The 21,806-nt window shown below is 44.1% G+C and overlaps 1 protein-coding gene across 3 annotated transcripts in view; it reads left to right on the top strand.

The window, feature by feature from the left end:
- Positions 1-21,806, top strand: part of DUS2 (dihydrouridine synthase 2) — a 263,484-nt gene that overhangs the window by 152,344 nt on the left and 89,334 nt on the right. For all 3 annotated transcript variants that reach the window (XM_069740207.1, XM_069740208.1, XM_069740209.1), the window contains 2 exons: positions 6,322-6,408; positions 12,735-12,903. In XM_069740207.1, coding sequence (XP_069596308.1) covers positions 6,322-6,408; positions 12,735-12,903 — 256 coding nt within the window. The remainder of the gene's footprint in view (positions 1-6,321; positions 6,409-12,734; positions 12,904-21,806) is intronic.

Genomic DNA, 21,806 nt, shown 5'->3' on the forward strand with positions numbered 1-21,806 from the left:
ACTGATTAGATTGGTTTGACAGGAGCGATTTCTCATAAACCCATGCTGATATGGAGTTAAACAGTTATTCTCATTGAGATAATCCAGAATAACATCCCTCAGAAACCCTTCAAATATTTTACCAACAATAGAGGTTAGACTTACTGGCCTATAATTTCCAGGTTCACTTTTAGAGCCCTTTTTGAATATTGGCACCACATTTGCTATGCGCCAGTCCTGCGGAACAGACCCTGTCGCTATAGAGTCCCTAAAAATAAGAAATAATGGTTTATCTATTACATTACTTAGTTCTCTTAGTACTCGTGGGTGTATGCCATCCGGACCCGGAGATTTATCTATTTTAATCTTATTTAACCGGTTTCGCACCTCTTCTTGGGTTAGATTGGTGACCCTTAATATAGGGTTTTCATTGTTTCTTGGGATTTCACCTAACATTTCATTTTCCACCGTGAATACCGTGGAGAAGAAGGTGTTTAATATGTTAGCTTTTTCCTCGTCATCTACAACCATTCTTTCCTCACTATTTTTTAAGGGGCCTACATTTTCAGTTTTTATTCTTTTACTATTGATATAGTTGAAGAACAGTTTGGGATTAGTTTTACTCTCCTTAGCAATGTGCTTCTCTGTTTCCTTTTTGGCAGCTTTAATTAGTTTTTTAGATAAAGTATTTTTCTCCCTATAGTTTTTTAGAGCTTCAATGGTGCCATCCTGCTTTAGTAGTGCAAATGCTTTCTTTTTACTGTTAATTGCCTGTCTTACTTCTTTGTTTAGCCACATTGGGTTTTTCCTATTTCTAGTCCTTTTATTCCCACAAGGTATAAACCGCTTACACTGCCTATTTAGGATGTTCTTAAACATTTCCCATTTATTATCTGTATTCTCATTTCTGAGGATATTGTCCCAGTCTACCAGATTAAGGGCATCTCTAAGCTGTTCAAACTTTGCCTTCCTAAAGTTCAATGTTTTTGTGACTCCCTGACAAGTCCCCCTAGTGAAAGACAGGTGAAACTGCACAATATTGTGGTCGCTATTTCCTAAATGCCCAACCACCTGCAGATTTGTTATTCTGTCAGGTATATTAGATAGTATTAGGTCTAAAAGTGCTGCTCCTCTGGTTGGATTCTGCACCAATTGTGAAAGATAATTTTTCTTGGTTATTAGCAGAAACCTGTTGCCTTTATGGGTTTCACAGGTTTCTGTTTCCCAGTTAATATCCGGGTAGTTAAAGTCCCCCATAACCAGGACCTCATTATGGGTTGCAGCTTCATCTATCTGCTTTAGAAGTAGACTTTCCATGCTTTCTGTTATATTTGGGGGTTTGTAACAGACCCCAATGAGAATTTTGTTACCATTTTTCCCTCCATGAATTTCAACCCATATGGACTCGACATCCTCATTCCCTTCGCTAATATCCTCCCTTAAAGTGGACTTTAGACAAGACTTTACATAGAGACAAACCCCTCCTCCTCTCCGATTTTTACGATCCTTTCTAAACAGACTGTAACCCTGTAAGTTAACTGCCCAGTCATAGCTTTCATCTAACCATGTCTCGGTTATTCCCACTATGTCAAAGTTACCTGTAGATATTTCTGCTTCTAGTTCTTCCATCTTGTTTGTCAGGCTTCTGGCGTTTGCGAGCATGCAGTTTAGAGGATTTTGTTTTGTTCCAATCTCCTCACTGTGGATTGTTTTAGAAATGTTCTTACCTCCCTTCTGAGTATGTTTTCCTGGGTCTTCTTTGTTCGAGTCTAATGTTTTTCTTCCCGTCCCCTCTCCCCTCCTGTGCCTTCCCACGATATCCCTTCAATGAAGGATCTTCAAGTAACTCCCTCTTAAATTCATCTGGGGTGGCCCAAGAAATGTGTCTGGCTATGGGAATACGTGTAGGGCTGGGATGTTTTACCTGGGCCTCCTCTGAGTGTGATTCCGCATCCGCAGCTCGAGCTTGTCTCCGGGTGGTCACAGGATATGTCTCAGCCAGAGGGGCCACCGAGAATGCAGACAACATGGGCCCCAAGTCATTTCCCAGCAAAACGTCTGCAGGCAAATCCTCCATCAAGCCGACCTCAACAAGGCTATCCCCGACTCCCCAGTTCAGGTGAATCCTGGCAGTGGGCAGTCGATGTATAGCTCCCCCTGCTACATGGACTGCCACTGTCTTCTCTTGGTCCCGGACGCGATAAGGCTTCACAAGGGTCAAAGTTGCCCGGAATCTCTTAGTCCCTGCATACTTTTCCCATTAACCCACATGACCTGTCGATGCTGTTGTCGATTATCTGCCCGGGCTGCCTGCACGGGGTCTACTTCATGCAGTACTTCCTCCATCTCTTCCACCCCCTGGTTAGTCGTAGCCCCCAATGCCGGGTCCGCTTCGCTTTGGTAGCCGTGTACAGCGGCCTGGCTGAAGGTAGCTGTTCCCGCCTTTGGCCACTGGGTATGCGGAGTCCGGTTGGGACTTTGTCTTTGCAGGTGGCCCAGCTGATGGCAGGTTTGGCATCGCGCCCCAGGGGGACTGTGGTAGGCCGGGTTTTTAGCTGGTCCCCTTACAATCTTCGGTGGTTTGGGGCCCTCCAGGTCCATGGGCGGACCTCTAGTGACCATCTTCGATCTGGACAGCTGAGGCCTCCTGGCATCATGATGTTCATCGGCCACACGAGCGGCCTCCTCAAGAGTCGTTGGCCGCCTGTCCTGAAGCCATTCCGGTGTCTCGGGGGTTAGTCCATTAAGTCCTGGTTGTCAAAAATGGGGGGGAACCCACGCCGTTTTTTTATTTAAATAATTAAAACAAAAAGCGTGAGGACCCCTCTATTCTTGATAACTAGCCTTGCTGAAGGTGACAGCTGAGGATTGCAGCCCCCAGCTGTGAGTTTTGTCTGGCTGGTTATCAAAATTAGTGGGGAACCCACGCCGTTTTAAAAAAAAAAAAATTATTTATTTATATTGCGGGAGCGGCAGATGAATACTGCCATCCGCCGCTCCTAGTCTCACCACAAGACACCGCGACAGTCTTCCCAGCACTCTCAGGGACATACCCCCTCTGTGCCATACCGGGTCCCTATGTGTATTCATTAAAGCCCTTACTGGGAAACCTTTCAGATTTCTTCTCTACTACAGCTCCGTATTTGCATTTCCTCTAAAGTGAGGTTTGATAAAGACCCACCACGGGGTCAAAACGTTACCTACTTTAAACCTACTACGGAGACCTTTTCTAAATTGTCAACTGTGGTGACTTGAATAAACTTTTGCTCTTGTTATGCATTCAAAAATCCAAAATCTGAGGGCGGGTGTTTTCTTAAATATAAGACTCACTGTAATTAGCGGCTGTAGGTGTCAGATGATGGGATCAGTAGTCCCATCAGCTGACACCTGTGATCGGAGGTGAGTTTACACCTCCGATCACAGCTGAGGCGGTCCTGCTGTCTTTTGACAGCGTGGGAGCCGCTGCTCTCTGACTGGCGGTGATTTTCCCGCCCATCAGAAGCGGTGTTTGCCGCGCTGTCATTCATATGACAGCGTGTCAAACACTGTAATGTCGGACCCCACATTCAAGTAAATGGGGATCGGGTCCGCTCTGCTGGATGTCAGGTTGTATGGACGCATTATACATCCTGCCATCTAGATGTAGCAGAGCCCAGTGTGAGGTCACATCCAGCTGTCCTTGACTTTTCTGCAGCAAATACGCTACAAGAAAAGTCAACCAGTGTATTTGCAGCATTTTTTCACCATCCATTCAAGTCAATGGGTGGAAAACGCTGGAAAAACGCTGAAAGAAGTGACATGCCCTATGTAAAAAAAACGCTGCAAAGCGCAAAATACTGATCACACAAAAACCCAATGTGTGTGCTTGAGATTTCTGAAATCTCATAGACTTTGCTGGTACGGTAAAAAGCAGCTGAAAATTAACATAACAAAAAGCAGCTAAAAAAATGCAGCAAAAACGCCCTGTGTGAACTTACCCTTAGGGCTCCTTCTCACTTGCTAGAAATACGTCCGAATCTCGCAGGTTAAAACCCCAGAAGATATGAATCGCGGTTTCAGCACGATGCAGGGGACAGCGCTAAACTTTAGCGCTGTCTCCTGCACGCTCCGTGTGGTACCCAGTGGGCACACGGGCGGCACACGTGTGTCGCCCGTGTGCCACACTGATGTGCCACATAAACGCAGGGGCACACGGACACGGACAATTCCGGTACCGGAATTATCTGGACGTGTGGGACTGCCCTTATATAGTTTTTTTTTATTTTCCACAAGAAGCTGTTTTTGCTTACTATGTCATTCTTATTATTATGTTAATTATGACAGTATTATGTCATTTTATTTTTTTATTTCCATGGTCTTATGTTATCAAATGTTGTGTTGCCCATGGGGGTTCGGAATACTCATGACACCCTAGATGAATTCCTTGAGGAATGAAGTTTCTGTAAAGGCTGCCCACTATCTATTCCAGCTAAATCCGTGCTGCTCCCCTTTCGAGCCCGGCTTGTGCCTGAATAGTAATATATTGCCACTGCAGGAAAGCCAGGTAGGCTAGGGTTAAATCCTAGCACTACAGGTCCTGATAAGGTGCACCTGGATAGCCAGGACTAGAACCAGGCTATGTGGTCACTTGTCAGCCAGGTGGAGGAAGCTGAGCAAAGTGGGTGGTATTGGAGCAGGAGAGAGTCAGGCCAGAATCTCCATGAGAAGAGACTGCTCTGGCCATGTGCACCAAACTGCAAGTATCACTGCTTCCTATGGACATATGACCGAACTGGTATTAGCTCAACCGTGTGTTAGTAGCCAGGGTCTGTATTGTTAAGGTAGCCCCTGGACTAGGCTAGGGATTTGTGCTTATAACCAGTGGAAATAAACACTATTCCATGTGTGATATAAGAAAGTTAGTGGTCCCCAACATCACATATGGGGAACTGCCACGTTCAGTAGAAATTGCACAACAATAAATTTTCCTTTTTCGGCTGTTGACCCTCTTGCAAATTAATTGTGTGGGGTAAAAGCAACATTTGTTGGTTAGAAAAAACTTATTTTTTCATAGACCAGTGTTTACAAAAATGTTGTGAACTACTTCTGGGTTTAAAATGCTCATCAAATCCTTAGATTAATCCTTTCAAGGCTTTAGTTTTAAGTATGGGGTCACTTGTGGGGTCTATCTGCTTATTTGGCACCAAAGAGGCTCTGAAAATGCGTTATGGTGACTGCAATTTATTCCAGCCAGTATTGCACTCCAAAAATCAAAAATGTTGGTTTTCCTTCCAAGCAAGCCCTTCTATTTGCCTAGACGGTAGTTTACAACCAAACATAGGGTTTTGCTCCATTTGAGACAAATTGCATAATAAATTGTGGGGTCCATTTTATCCTATTGGTCGATCTGAAAATAAAAAATCTTGGGGTCAATGCAATAGTTAGGTGGAAAAATGTAATCTGCGTTAATTTCTGTGAAGCTCCAGAAGGGCAATGTTCCCTTTGGTAGTCTAAATCAGGGGTCCCCAACTCCAGTCCTCAAGGCCCACCAACAGGTCATGTTTTCAGGATTTCCTTTGCATTGCACAGGTGATGCAATTATTACCTGGGCAAGACTAAGGAAATCCTGAAAACATGACATGTTGGTGGGCCTTGAGGACTGGAGTTGGGGACCCCTGGTCTAAATAAGTTAAGGGGTGCAGTTTATACAATGGTATCGTTTTGGGGGTTTTCCGATATATAGGCCACTCAAAGTCAACTCAAAAGTCAGAAGCTCACAACAGAATCGCTTTTCCTTGAAAAAAAAATTATTATAAATTGCTGCTTAGCTTTTAACAATTCCAACATCCTAACAAAATAAAAGAATGTTTGAAAAATGTTGCTGATGTAAATTAAACGTATGGTAAATATTATTTATTAGCTTGTTTTGTTTGGTATGACTGCCTGGTTTAGGGTTATAATCATTCAGAGCTTGAAAAGTTTGTAATTTTTTTCATAATATACCATACATATAAAGTGCAATACTAAAGTGCTATATCTGTATATAAAGTACAATGTGCAAAGGAAAAAAGTCTGCGGATCACTGAAATATGTAGGTAGGAGCATTCCAAAGTTATTACCACATAAAGTCACACATGTCAGAATGGATTTATGGGGTTTGGTTATGAATGCCAAAATTGGCTCTGATACTAAGGGATCATAGAGTTCAGAGTAGGACGTAGATCTGGGGATTTATTATGATGGAATATAGGCTGAACTGGATGGACAAATGTCTTTTTTCGGCCTTACTAACTATGTTACTATGTTACTATGTATGTTATTGTTTACTTTTCATCAAAAACGTTCTTTTCTGTTTATGTAAAGGAAGAAAGAGGAGAGACCACAGCATCCTGTCCACTGTGATTTCATCAATGCAGTATCTGAGGCTGTATCCGTTCCCATTATCGCCAAGTAAGAGAAAGTCCTGTAAAGATCCGTTTACACCAACCAACCGGTGTTTAGTCAATGATGGTCCATCGGCTATTTGTTTGCGGGGTAGCGGTGGTTTCAGGGGTGAACATATCATTGAATTGTGGGACTTCCAAGGGGCCATATACTGTTTTTGCACAGGGCCATTTCTTGTCTGTATCCACCACAGGGTGGTATAATAGCCTTTTTACATACATTCAGTGTGCATAGGCTGGCATTGTTCTCGCCAGCGCAGGACAGTGTGTTGACAATCATTTCTCCTGACGAATGAGCTTTTTGCTCAGACATGGGGTGTCAGCAGCCTGTTTACACTGCATGATTATCATGGAACGAGGGGTTCTTGGAAAACTGATTCACTGTAACTGTGCAGTGTAAATTCACCTTAGCAGTTAGTGTTTAATTCGTAAGCATTCAAAATGGAAAGGTACATTATATACTGATGTGTTTCACATTGTCACTGTTACTGTTTGCTGTCAGTCAATGAGAACATTCCTCTTCATATACAGAATTAGTAAATCCTACTCTTGCTTCTCGCTAAGAAGTAGAAATAAAGCGGTTTGTAAACTTTAGTTAAAGTAATTAAACTTCATAAACTGAGAATTATTACAGATTTCTACACTTCCAGTAAGTAACAAAGTACATTCCTTTCCCCAAAAATGCATACAAAGCGGTGTATGTGCATAATAATAACCTTTATTTTTAGATATAGCGCTAACATATTCCGCAGCGCTTTACAGTTTGCACACATTATCATCGCTGTCCCCGATGGGGCTCATAATCTAAGTTCCCTATCAGTATATTTCTTCTCCTCATTTGCCTTACCTAATTCTTTAGCTGTATAGTAGAGCTGTCCTTAAGTTTCCCAACCTTTGATAGGAATGAAATGCAGCATGACACCCCCATAGCCTCCCGATGTGCAGCATGACGCCCCCATAGCCTCCCGATGTGCAGCATGACGCCCCCATAGCCTCCCAATACGCAGCATGATGCCCCCATAGTCTCCCAATGCGCAGCATGACGCCCCCATAGTCTCCCAGTGTGTAGCACAATGCCCCCATAGCATCCCAATGCGCAGCATGACGCCCCCATAGCCTCCCAATGCGCAGCATGACGCCCCCATAGTCTCTCAATGCGCAGCATGACGCCCCCATAGTCTCCCAATGTGTAGCATAATGCCCCCATAGCATCCCAATGCGCAGCATGACGCCCCCATAGCCTCCCGATGTGCAGCATGACTCCCCCATAGCCTCCCGATGTGCAGCATGACGCCCCCATAGCCTCCCAATGCGCAGCATGATGCCCCCATAGTCTCCCAATGCGCAGCATGACACCCCCATAGTCTCCCAGTGTGTAGCATAATGCCCCCATAGCCTCCCAATGTGCAGCATGACGCCCCCATAGTCTCCCAGTGTGTAGCATAATGCCCCCATAGCATCCCAATGCGCAGTATGACGCCCCCATAGTCTCCCAATGTGCAGCATGACGCCCCCATAGTCTCCCAGTGTGTAGCATAATGCCCCCATAGCCTCCCAATGTGCAGCATGACGCCCCCATAGCCTCCCAATGTGCAGCATGACGCCCCCATAGCCTCCCAATGTGCAGCATGACGCCCCCATAACCTCCCAATGTGCAGCATGACGGCCCCATAGCCTCCCAATGTGCAGCATGACGGCCCCATAGTCTCCCAATGCGCAGCTTGACGCCCCCATAGTGTCCCAATGCGCAGCATGACGCCCCCATAGTCTCCCAATGTGCAGCATGACGCCCCCATAGTCTCCCAGTGTGTAGCATGATGCCCCCATAGCATCCCAATGCGCAGCATGACGCCCCCATAGCCTCCCGATGTGCAGCATGACCCCCCATAGCCTCCCAATGCGCAGCATGAAGCCTCCATAGCCTCCCAATGCGCAGCATGACGCCCCCATAGCCTTCCCATGTGCACCATGTCACCCCCATATGCAGCACCATGTCACCCCCATATGCAGCACCATGTGCAGTATGTCACCCCCATATGCAGCACCATGTGCAGCATGTCTCCCCCATATGCAGTACCGTGTGCAGCTTGTCACTCCCATATGCAGCACCATGAGCAGCATGTCACCCCCATATGCAGCACCGTGTGCAGCATGTCATCCCCATATTAAGCATCGTTTGCAGCACCATGTGCAGCATGTCACCCCCATATGCAGCATCATGTTCAGCATGTCATCCCCATATGAATCACCGTGTGCAGCATGTCATCCCCATATTAAGCACCGTATGCAGCATGTCACTCCTATATGTAGCACCATGTGCAGCATGTCACCCCCATATGCAGCATCATGTGCAGCATGTCACCCCCATATGCAGCACCATGTGCAGCATGTCACTCCCATATGCAGCACCATGTGCAGCATGTCACCCCTGTATACTGCATGGTGGTGCTGCATGACACCCCTTTAGCCTCCCCATGCCCACTCAAACATCCCATACACATGAAAAAAAAAAAACACCACATACTCACCTCGGTTCCATTCCTCTGCGCTCTGCTTCTCTACCTGACTCTCCGCAGTACACAGCTGACCCAATGAAATGACGTCATCTCGTCAGCTGTTTTACACACTGATTGGTGGAGGCCCCTCCTCCCCCCAAAAAGTCCGTGCAGATGGAGACAGCGAGTGGGTGGATACTTTGGAATTGTATTAAGCACTAGTGAGTGGCTTCCTTGCGGTAACATGAAAAAAGGGTGGATTACCTATTTTATCCTCTTGGCGTCTTTGAAAACCTGAAGCTGTTAATTGAAGCTCAAAAGACTGAGCATATTTTCAGCAAGTGCAGATGTTTATTCTTTTTGGAATTTAATTAGCGCTTTTCAGGCCGGGTACATAACAGATTTGCCCTTAATAGATGTTGTGTGCATATACTCCCATTCTTTGTCTTATCAGTAGGGGACATGACCACTTTGAGCAGCATGAATTCCAAATACAGGAAAACATGACTAAGCTTTAATCGTAATATGGGACAAAATAGGAATAGATAAACGGGGGAGATTATGGGGTGGAATTGCTGGAATGTTTTTTTGCTTAGCTAATTTTCTGTATTTAGTGTTCCTTTAATTAACTCAAATACATCATTCCATAATGGTACAAGACCTGTCGGTGAGACAATTTATATTAGTCTTTGGAGGTGTCATTCAGTGCCTTGGGACTGTGGGCATTAGCCAGGTCCCTAGAACTAGGGGCGCCCTGGTCTATCTTTGTCCCACATATTACTCCTGAAGGTAGGGATACTGGGTTCACATGCCTTGCTATGCTCTTAAATCAACCCTTATCTGTCCCCTTCCCCACACAGGGAAGTGGGAAGCTAAAGTGTATAGGAATACACTTGCCAGACAAATAAGGCAAGATGGACAGGGATAAATGAAAATAACAATCATAAAAAATACACTCACCAAGCAACAGAGTTGAATACATGGTAGTTAAAGGAACGAAACCCCAAACAAGAGAGGATGAGAATGTGCACACAAACAAAACTCCAAGCAACAATCTCCTGAACAAATTTCCAAATGCCATCTCCAACCACAACTCCTAACCAGGCAGTAAGAACCAACACTGGCAATTCCCAAGTGCCAGAGGCGAGCATATACAGGTCCTTCTCAAAAAATTAGCATATAGTGTTAAATTTCATTATTTACCATAATGTAATGATTACAATTAAACTTTCATATATTATAGATTCATTATCCACCAACTGAAATTTGTCACGTCTTTTATTGTTTTAAAGGGAACCTGTCACCCCGTTTTTTGAGATTGAGCTATAAATACTGTTAAATAGGGCCTGCGCTGTGTGTTCCTATAGTGTATGTAGTGTACCCCGATTCCCCATGTATGCTGAGAAATAACTTACCAAAGTCGCCGTTTTCGCCTGTCAATCAGGCTGGTCAGGTCGGGAGGGCGTGGTGACATCGCTGGTTCTTCCTCAGCTTTACGTTGGTGGCGTAGTGGCGTAGTGGTGAAGACACAGCGCGCGATCTGCGCTGTCATCCCTTTCGTCGGTGGGGGCGGCCATCTTCCTGGGGCCGCGCGTGCGCAGATCGAGTGCTCTGCTGCACGGGGCTTCAGGAAAATGGCCGCGGGATGCCGCGCGTGCGCATTAGAGATCGCGGCGGCCATTTTCCCAAAGCCGAGATGCAAACTCGGCTTTGGGAAAATGGCCGCCGCGATCTCTAATGCGCGCGCGCGGCATCCCGCGGCCATTTTCCTGAAGCCCCGTGCAGCAGAGCACTCGATCTGCGCACGCGCGGCCCCAGGAAGATGGCCGCCCCCACCGACGAAAGGGATGACAGCGCAGATCGCGCGCTGTGTCTTCACCACTACGCCACTACGCCACCAACGTAAAGCTGAGGAAGAACCAGCGATGTCACCTTGCCCTCCCGACCTGACCAGCCTGATTGACAGGCGAAAACGGCGACTTTGGTAAGTTATTTCTCAGCATACATGGGGAATCGGGGTACACTACATACACTATAGGAACACACAGCGCAGGCCCTATTTAACAGTATTTATAGCTCAATCTCAAAAAACGGGGTGACAGGTTCCCTTTAATACTGATGATTTTGGCATACAACTCCTGATAACCCAAAAAACCTGTCTCAATAAATTAGCATATTTCACCCATCCAATCAAATAAAAGTGTTTTTTAATAACAAACAAAAAAACCATCAAATAATAATGTTCAGTTATGCACTCAATACTTGGTCGGGAATCCTTTGGCAGAAATGACTGCTTCAATGCGGCGTGGCATGGAGGCAATCAGCCTGTGACACTGCTGAGATGTTATGGAGGCCCAGGATGCTTCAATAGCGGCCTTAAGCTCATCCAGAGTGTTGGGTCTTGCGTCTCTCAACTTTCTCTTCACAATATCCCACAGATTCTCTATGGGGTTCAGGTCAGGAGAGTTGGCAGGCCAATTGAGCACAGTAATACCATGGTCAGTAAACCATTTACCAGTGGTTTTGGCACTGTGAGCAGGTGCCAGGTCGTGCTGAAAAATGAAATCTTCATCTCCATAAAGCATTTCAGCCGATGGAAGCATGAAGTGCTCCAAAATCTCCTGATAGCTAGCTGCATTGACCCTGCCCTTGATGAAACACAGTGGACCAACACCAGCAGCTGACATGGCACCCCACACCATCACTGACTGTGGGTACTTGACACTGGACTTCAGGCATTTTGGCATTTCCTTCTCCCCAGTCTTCCTCCAGACTCTGGCACCTTGATTTCCGAATGACATGCAAAATTTGCTTTCATCAGAAAAAAGTACTTGGGACCACTTAGCAACAGTCCAGTGCTGCTTCTCTGTAGCCCATTTCGGCACCTGTAGCCCATTTCCTGCACACGCCTGTGCACGGTGGCTCTGGATGTTTCCACACCAGACTCAGTCCACTGCTTCCTCAGGTTCCTCAAGGTCTGGAATCGGTCCTTCTCCACAATCTTCCTCAGGGTCCGGTCTCCTCTTCTCGTTGTACAGCGTTTTCTGCCACATTGTTTCCTTCCAACAGACTTACCATTGAGGTGCCTTGGTACAGCACTCTGGGAACAGCCTATTTGTTGAGAAATTTCTTTCTGGGTCTTACCCTCTTGCTTGAGGGTGTCAATGATGGCCTTCTTGACATCTGTCAGGTCGCTAGTCTTGCCCATGATGGGGGTTTTGAGTAATGAACCAGGCAGGGAGTTTATAAAAGCCTCAGGTATCTTTTGCATGTGTTTAGAGTTAATTAGTTGATTCAGAAGATTAGGGTAATAGGTCGTTTAGAGAACCTTTTCTTGATATGCTAATTTATTGAGACATGTTTTTTGGGTTATCAGGAGTTGTATGCCAAAATCATCAGTATTAAAACAATAAAAGACGTGACAAATTTCAGTTGGTGGATAATGAATCTATAATATATGAAGGTTTAATTGTAATCATTACATTATGGTAACTAATGAAATTTAACACTATATGCTAATTTTTTGAGAAGGACCTGTATAACAGAGGGGAGTGGAAAACACTGAACAGCTGAGAAAATCCAGATAGCTCCAGGAGCTTCAACTAGAACAGAAAACCTGCATTGTTCAGTAAGATGAAGTACTTGATCCTAGGTCAGTTATCCGTGCAGCTACTAATTACCAGCAGAGGTGCAGTGAAAACACAGCTGTCATCACTTGTTGTGTGAAAATGTATTGAGTGAATTGTTTATAATTATAATAATTGTTTTGGAAAATGTATGGATATTTGTTTGATAATTACAGTTAAATGTAACAACATCTACGGTATTTTCTTTTAAGTGGAGGTTCACAGGAACTTATACGAGAGTTCCAGGACATAGAAGCTTTTAGATCTGTCACAGCTGCATCATCTGTTATGGTGGCACGAGCAGCCATGTGGAATCCTTCTATTTTCAGAAGAGAGGGCTCTTTACCTCAAGAAGACGTAATGCGTGATTACATTAGATATGTAAGTGCTTCTTCTAGAGCTTTTCTTAAAACAATGTGTAATGGTGACAAAAGATTAATGTTCCTATGAAGACTATGAGAACAATGTCAGGGGGGTTGTCCACTACTAATTTTTGGGAATTAAATGAGACCTGGGTGGCATAAAGAGAGAAAGAAAAGCAGTGTGTATTAGAGTCTGGCATCTAGTCAGCAAGTATCCTCTTTTTTTCTTAAATCTCAGAACCGCCATGGTCCCAGATTTGACATAACCATTAGTAGATGACCGTTCGTATTGTTGATAGAATGCGCAAGCATTTAATCAGTTCGCATTCTGCATTGGTACTCAAGGTGACGTGGATCTTAAAATGTCTGAATGTCTTTTCTTTAAAGTTTTAAGTTTGTTTGATTGTCTACTACTACTACTGCTAATTATGGCACTTTGTAGCAATATTCACTGTTTAATACCGGAAAGATATATATCTTGGTACCATGTTGGCCAGTGGATAGAAAAATATTTAGAATTGAGAGTCCTTAGTGGTTGATACCTTTTAATGGCTAACTGAAAAGATGGTAACAAATTGCAAGCTTTCGAGACTACTCCGGTCTCTTCATCAGGCATAGACTAATACAAATTCTGAAGAATCACATATTTATGCATAACACAGCACAGGAAATTGCCATAGATAAGACAGGTGACCTGAATCAGAATTACCATTATGTGAGTGATAAACAGTTATGACCATAAATATTGGATCAGTTCATAGTGTGAATGTTTTATTTTGTTTCGAATGGGTCTGGTACTGTGTTATGATGACCCCACACGGTCTGAGGAGCAAATTCCTTAATTGATGTAAAAAGACATAAATCCATGCGACACATTCATTCCTGCACTGAGAGTGTCAGAGGTCATCATCAGCTTATATTCCCATACTCTTCTGTGTCTCTGAGATTTGAAGTTACCTTTTAATACAAGTAATTTCAGGTCCATGGTGCTATGATCGGGGAGAAAAAAAATGTATTGCCACAGGTAGATCCATTCTTTTTTCTCTTATTGTACGGCGATGAGAGTTCATCCTTGTTCTCAGTTTCTGCCCTGTCTCCCCTACATACGGACCCCCAGTTGGACATTTGGTACAAATAATTAAGTACACCACATTAGAAGTGACACAGCTGAAAGTACCATGGATCTTGTAGTCCTGATGTGAATTGGGGATCTTTATCTTGTCCGTGGTCATTATGAATGGACAGGTGTTACATTTCTTCTGGTTGCAAGGAAAGGTTCCTGCAGCTGTTGGAGAGGACAGGGAGCTTCTGACAATGATACTTCTTAGATTTGGGGGCCTAAAACACAATAGTGGGGGGCCTGGAAAAATGTATTGTGAGGGCTCATCTTTTTGTAGTAAAGGTTGTAATTTCTGTGCAGCTCCACTTAGCACCTCCAGATTTGGATTGCAGGTGACTGTTTTATGTTAGGCTTAAAGTTGTGCACTGATACAGAGCTCCAGTCACTTCAGACAGAGTGAGTTTGTGCGTTTTTTACATCAGTGATCAGAAAGCTTTTACCAGCAGAGATCAACAGATCTGCTCTTTGTTTTACAACAACAATGGAGCTTGATATACCTGTCTGGAATCAGAGCTGAGAGCAGCATAGCTGAGTTGTGATTGTCTGCTGCTGACTGATCAGTGACAGGGAAGTGCAAGTGCTCAAATGCGTTATTTCCGAGGAGAAATTGTGACCATTTACTTTGTGAACTCATTTAAGAGTTTGAATTATGATGTAAAAAAAGGACCAAAACTGTGCTTAGCTAAGGTGTAGAAGGAAGGGCCAGCTAACCTTGTCAAAGGCTTTCACTGTATGCAAGCTGGGAAGCATGAAGAGAGGGGGAGGCCTAGACTTATCTTGTGCCAAAATTTCCATGGCTCCCTGTGAAAGTGTTTGATTGATTGACAATCTCTTAGGAATGCCTGATGTAACTGAGAAAGGATATGAGATTTGTATGAGTGGACGGTGGGAGGCAATGATTCCCTAGAGCAGTTTGTAGTCTTAGCTCAGCTAAGCTATTGGGCGATAGAGTTGAAGTAAAGGTGGGTCCTTGTTCTGTCTGGAGAACAAAAATTGTGTAGGCTTCTGTGAAATCTGGTGGTGTTAGTAGTGATGAGCAAGTGTACTCGTTGCTCAGGTGACCTCGAGTATTTGTAACTGCTCGGAGATTTAGTTTTCATCACGGCAGCTGAATGATTTACAGCTATTAGCCAGGCTGAGTACATGTGGGGGTTGCCTGGTTGCTAGGTATCAATCAAGCTGGCTAATAGCTGTAAATCATGCTGTTGAGGCAATGAAAACTTATTCTCCGAGCAGTCATAAATACTTGGAGACCACCCGAGCGTGCTTGGGAAAACCCGAGCAATGAGTACACTCGCTCATCACTAGTTGTTAGGGTTCTGCAAGCTATATGGTAGTTGAGTTAAGTAGGGAGTCATTACTGGTTAAGGAAGTTTGTAGCACTCATTAGATAGGAATTAGGGCCAGGAATTTTGTTGGAAAATACTTGGCCTGTCTAACCCCAAGCTCTATAATATGTTCCTCAGAACTGTCCTCTGATCATTAGTCAGGGAGAAAGAAGGATGGCATCTAAAATACAGCGTACCGTGGTGGTATCAGTTGGCGGTGAGCTGCATAAACTCCCGTAGTTTGTGTGTCATGTTGTGGAAATTTCCAATTCATGAATCAGCGAATTTCCTTTCATGGAGTCTCATAGTTTAGTCATAATGTGGTGTTAGTCTTGGTTGGTCGAGTGAGGTGCGCTGAAAGGAAGCCAACCTTATCCCAACTAAGATATTTGTTTTGTATGCATGTCAAAAATTAGTTTGGTTTGTTCTTTTGGGTTTTGCATATGGGCTTGATAAGCAGTCACGAATGGTGATGAGCGACCATGCTCGTATGTAATGTTATATGAGCATGCTCAGGTGTTATCGGAATGTCTCAGTCATGATTGAATAATATGTTGAGTCCCTGCGGTTGCATGGTTCGCAATCTGGCAGTCCCCATATTTGTTGAGGCTGTCTAACAGCCGCAAATCATGCAGCTTCGGGAACTCGAACATATTATTTGAACACGCTTGAGATACTCTGATAACACCCGAGGATGCTCAAGATAACACGATATCCGAGCACGCTCACTCATCATCAATTATGAAGCGTTTGAAAGTTTTGGATTTTTTTTTTTGTAGATTGACAGAACTTGAATGACCGCACAGCATTGCCTTTGATGTAGCCCGTAGAAAGGGCAAATCATCCACATGCGCTATATTATCATCTATGAAGTTACCCCTTTTGGATTTGCAAACATGTTTGAAATCTGGAGAACATGCCAGGTAGGAAGGATAGAGCCAGAGCCTGCTTTTCTGAATGGTTGGAAGACTTAAGGTACTGTCACACTAGACGATATCGCTAGCGATCCGTGACGTTGCAGCGTCCTCGCTAGCGATATCGTCCAGTGTGACAGGCAGCAGCGATCAGGCCCCTGCTGGGAGATCGCTGGTCGGGGAAGAAAGTCCAGAACTTTATTACGTCGCTCTAAGCCCTTGGCTAACTTTAGAAAGGTCATTGATGAAGGACGTTTTGTTGTCTGTGGTGACAATGAGTTTAGCTGGGTACATGTACTAGAATCTATGGCCTTTGGCTATCGGATGTCTGCAGAAAGTCAAAAGCTCATCTTTGTTGTGTAATCGATATCAAGTTGTCTTGGAAAATTAGAATTTTGTGGCCCTGTAGCTCAGGTACTTGACGATGCTAATGGTGAGCTTGTGCATCTCTATGATCTTGATCTACTCAGTACATCTTTTCAGTGACTAATGTAAGGAGATTGAGGCTCAGGGGAGCTCGTATCTCACTGTCAACAAATGGATTTCTTGGATACCCAGGAATTGGAGATTGTCCCTCCAGCATCTGATCTGCAGGTCATCTAGATGCTCCAAAACCGCTATAGAGGAGATTTTCTGGGAGAAGAGTCTATCTTCAGCCATGGATAGAGTAAATTCCATTTTAACAGCACTGGTCTCCAATTTTGTGAGCTCTCGAGAGTTGTTGCATATCTGATTTAAAGCCATATCTGTAGAAGTGTGAAGAAGGACGAGACGTTGTCTAATAACATCAGTCTATTCACCTCACGCGCTACAAAAGTGGCTGATGGATTGTCTTCCATGACTGGAGAGTTGGGACTGTCATAGGGAGAAATGGATAAAGGTTTACCCCAGTCAAAAATTTGCAGAGAGCTAAGCTGTTGTAGCTGGATGGGATTTTCCAAGTTTACTTGCAGAGGTTCTTGGAGGTGTGAAAGATTGGTTGACTTGTATGGTCTTCCCTTCTTAACCATATCAGCAGGACAAATAAGCAGTGACTTGTCCGTATCGGGGACGGATGGACAAATAGATGAGTCAGTCCCATAAGTTGCTGCAAGTGAGAGTAATAATTCCACGGTGAGGACAATGAGGTTAGATCACATTAGGTAAGTTTATGAGAAATTGGAACTAACTTACGCCAGAAAGTATAGGTGTCATTGTCCAAAGACTGCAAATGTGTTATCCAGCCTGGGACAGTATGGAAGATTCCGGGTTAGATGTGAAGGCTTGGTGTGGAATAAGATTTGTAAAATTGGTTCCCTCCTATTTTCAAGGCAGCCACAGTTTTTTCTCGTAGTGTTTCTTTAGGTAAAGACTTAAAACAGAGGTATGTAGTGCAGCAACACTGTGTAGTGGAGAAAATGCAAAGAGTACTCTACAATGCAGATGTAGGGCTCTGTTTTTCCCAGTGTAAAGATCAGTGGTAGCAGATTTACTGAAGTGCAGCCTGGTCTTTGTGTGGCTGCTTATTAGTGAAGGTTACAAGTGGCCATGTGATGTTGGCTCCCCTGACAGATTGCTGCTTGTGCAGGAGGATCAGAGGGATCAGTGGCTAGAGTAAATGGGCTAAGGATATGTGCACACAAGGTCTCTTAAACTTTCAGGCAAACTGCTTCTTTGTTGGCACATTTTCAGTAGTTATGTTTTTTCCACGGCATTTTTCCTTGCATTTTTTAGTGCAGGGTACTGAGCAAACCTGTCTGAATACATTTTATGTACACATATCCTTAGGTAGTATGGGGGGCACAGTTTTTTCCCTGAAGTCATGTGATGGCGGTCTCCAGAGGAGTGAAGCTGTGGGGGCAGGGGTATAATAGTGATTTGCTGGCAGTGCCGATGCCACATTCATTACCCAACAAAGGTGGTGACTTCTGAGGGACAGAGAAAACCAGTCTTAGGTTATGTGCGCACGTTGAGTTTTTGCTTCAATACATTTCTGGAAAAACGTGATTTGATGCGTTTTCTTATGCGTTTTTTGTATGCGTGTTTGCATGCATTTTTGTACAGCAATGAAGTTTTTTTTAGCTTTTTAAAGAAAAAAAGTTTTGTGATGTGATTTTTTTTTTTTGGCTCAACACCACCTTTTTCATGCTGATGCAGTGTATCATCAGGGAAATGGGATTAGGGCAGCAGCTGTCCTTGAAATATAGCTCTAGGCTTAATAATGAAAAGGCCCGACACCCTCATTACTAAGCCGATACGTAAACACAAATACACACAAACCTACACACACATTGTTACCAGCCTATGTAGGAGCATTAACACAATGACATACACAGGCTGTAGCCAAACTGCAACTGTTAATTTTAACCCCTTACCGACCTCCGCCATACTAGTACGGCGGAGGTCGGATCCCCTGCTTTGATGCGGGCTCCGGCGGTGAGCCTGCATCAAAGCCAGGCAATAGCGGTGGGTGGAATAGCGATTCACCCGCCGCTGTTAACTAGTTAAATGCCGCTGTCAAACTCTGACAGCGGCATTTAACTACTACTTCCGGTCATCGGGCCGGAAATGAGCGCATCGCTGACCCCCCTCACATGATTGGGGGTCAGCGATGCATCAGCGTTACAAACTGAGGTCTCCTTGAGACCTCTATGGTTGTTGATGCCGGATTGCTATGAGTGCCACCCTGTGATCAGCGCTCATAGCAATGCAGTAAATCTACTACATAGGGGCAATCTGATGATCTCTCCTATGTAGCAGAAACGATCGAGTTGTGCCAGCTTCTAGCCTCCCGTGGAGGCTATTGAAGCATGGCAAAAGTAAAAAAAAAAAAAAAAAAAAAAAAAAAATGTTTTAAAAAAAATATGAGAAAAATAAAAAAAAATTTAAATCACCCCCCCCTTTCGCCCCATTCAAAATAAAACATTAAAACAAAATCAAACCTACACGTACTTGGTATCTCCGCGTTCAGAATCGCCCGATCTATCAATAAAAAAAATTATTAACCTGATCGCTAAACGGCGTAGCGAGAAAAAATTCAAAACGCCAGAATTACGGGTTTTTTTTGGTCGCCATGACATTGCATTAAAATGTAATAACAGGCGATCAAAAAAACTTATCTGCACCAAAATGGTATCATTAAAAAAGTCAGCTCGGCACGCAAAAATTAAGCCCTCACCTGACCCCAGATCAGGAAAAATGGAGACGCTACGGGTATTGGAAAACTGCGCATTTGTTTTTTTTTTACCACATAGATAAAACATAACCTAGACATGTTTGGTTTCTATGAACTCGTAATGATCTGGAGAATCAAAATGGCAGGTTAAATTTAGCATTTAGTGAACCTAGCAAAAAAAGCCAAACAAAAAACAAGTGTGGGATTCCATTTTTTTGCAGTTTCATCACACTTGGGATTTTTTCCCCGGTTTCTAGTACACGACATGCTAAAACTAATGATGTCCTTCAAAAGTACAACTTATCCCGCAAAAAACAAGCCCTCAGATGGCCAAATAAAAGTTATGGCTCTGGGAATGAAGGGAGCAAAAAGCGAAAATGCAAAAAATGAAAAAGGGCAAGGTCTTGAAGGGGTTAAAGACAAAAAAATGAAAATAAAAAATTATGGTGTGGGTTTCCACGTAATTGTAACAACCATCGGGAAAAGCCGATAGCTGGGGGCAGATGTATATAGCCTGGGAAGGGGGTTATACCCATGGAGCTTCCCAGGCTATTCATATCAGCTCACAGCTGTATGCTTAGCCTTCATTGGCTATTAAAATGGGGGACCCCCCCAAAAAAATTGTGGGGTACCCCTATAATGAAAAACCAGCAAAGGCTTTGCAGGCAGCTGATATTAATATGCTAGGAAGGGGCCATGGATATTGACTTTCCCCAGCCTAAAAATAGCAGCCCGCAGCTGCCTAGAAAAGACACATCTATTAGCTGCGCCAATTCTGGCACTTTGCCTCTCTCTTCCCACTTGCCCTGTAGTAGTGGCAAGTGGGGTTCATATTTGTGGGGTTGATGTCACCTTTGTATTGTCAAGTGACATCAAACCCACAGGTTAGTAATAATAATATAATAATAATAATTTTTATTTATATAGCGCCAACATATTCCGCAGCGCTTTTTTTAGTAATGGAGAGGAGTTTATGAGACACCTATCCATTAGTAACCCCATAGTGATATTATGTAAAATCACAGACACCCAGAATAAAGTACTTTATTTGAAATAATGACACTCGTTTAATGAATTTTAATTAAACCATACTCGCTGAATGCCTAATCCACAGACGCTAACGTCTTCTGCAACAAAAATAACAATAATAAACCACAAATATTGCTCACCTGTCCGCCGAGAAGATAATCCATAATGTCCCATGACGATCCTGATCACTTTGAGAGCAGTCACATTACTGATGTGACTGCTCTCAAAGACCGCCGCTCTCACAGTGTATCACTTAGCTGCCGTGAGAGTTCACTGGTGTTCATCAGCTCTGGTGAGCTCCCTTACGGCACCACTGCTGCGTGAGAAAGTTCTCACGCAGCAATGCCGTAAGTGAGAGCAGCGGAGCTGTAGAACTCCGGTGAACTCTCACGGCACCTCAGTGATACACTGCGAGAGCGATTACCTCCTGTCAGTGTATCGCCGGTGACGGGTAGAGCGGTCACATCACTGTTCTGCATATTAGATTGCCGTGGGACAATCTGGATTACGTGGACTATGGCTAACAGGTGAGTATATGTTAGTTTATTATTTTACATTCTTTCAAGGAGATGAGGGCATCGGGGATTTGGTGTTAGCTGAGTATAATGTTTTTTTTTTTAATATTTATGTGAATATGTATGTAATTTGACTTTTTTTTTTAATTAACGGAGCACGTACGCCGGCAGCTGATACTACTTTCCCATCAGCGTCACCTGTTTTCTCTGTTATCAGTGACAGCAGATGTAGCCCGATGGGAGCAGCAGTCTCATTAGCCCATGCATGCTGACCTGTGGTAAGCTTTTTACTGCAGGTCACCGCTGCGATTCACACTGGCGGTGTCCAGCTGACAGGATGACCCTGCAGCGCTCTGACCGACAGTCTTAGCGGCGGCAGCGTTACCGCTGATGAGAACCACCACGTCGGTGTTTCCCATGCTGTCACACAGATGACAGCGAGGGGAAACACCATAGAAAGACGGTAAAACGCAATATAAAAACTCAGGAAATCCATTTTTATACCTGCCTTTTTGCTGCGGATTTGACTGACTCAGTTGTAGTCAGTGGGTGCGGGAGCGCAGCAGAAGCGCAAAAAGAATTGACATGCTGCAGAATGAACACACTGCAAATACTTAAGGAAATTTACTGATCATGTGCACAACACTTCAGGATTGTCATTGAATTACCTTGCATAAGGATTCCATTGCGTTTTTGGACCATTTCCGCGTGGAGAAAACGCATCAAAAACGCATTGTGTGCAGATGGAGAGTCCAGCATCTTCTCCAGGACTTTGCAGCCAATTTTTATGATGTCAAGGTCAGCAGCAATAAGGCAGATTAAAGACTTTAATTTCTGTGGAGCAGGAGCTCTGTCAAAACAT

The sequence above is a fragment of the Ranitomeya imitator genome, chromosome 9, assembly GCF_032444005.1.
Source record: "Ranitomeya imitator isolate aRanImi1 chromosome 9, aRanImi1.pri, whole genome shotgun sequence".
Classification (NCBI taxonomy): domain Eukaryota; kingdom Metazoa; phylum Chordata; class Amphibia; order Anura; family Dendrobatidae; genus Ranitomeya; species Ranitomeya imitator.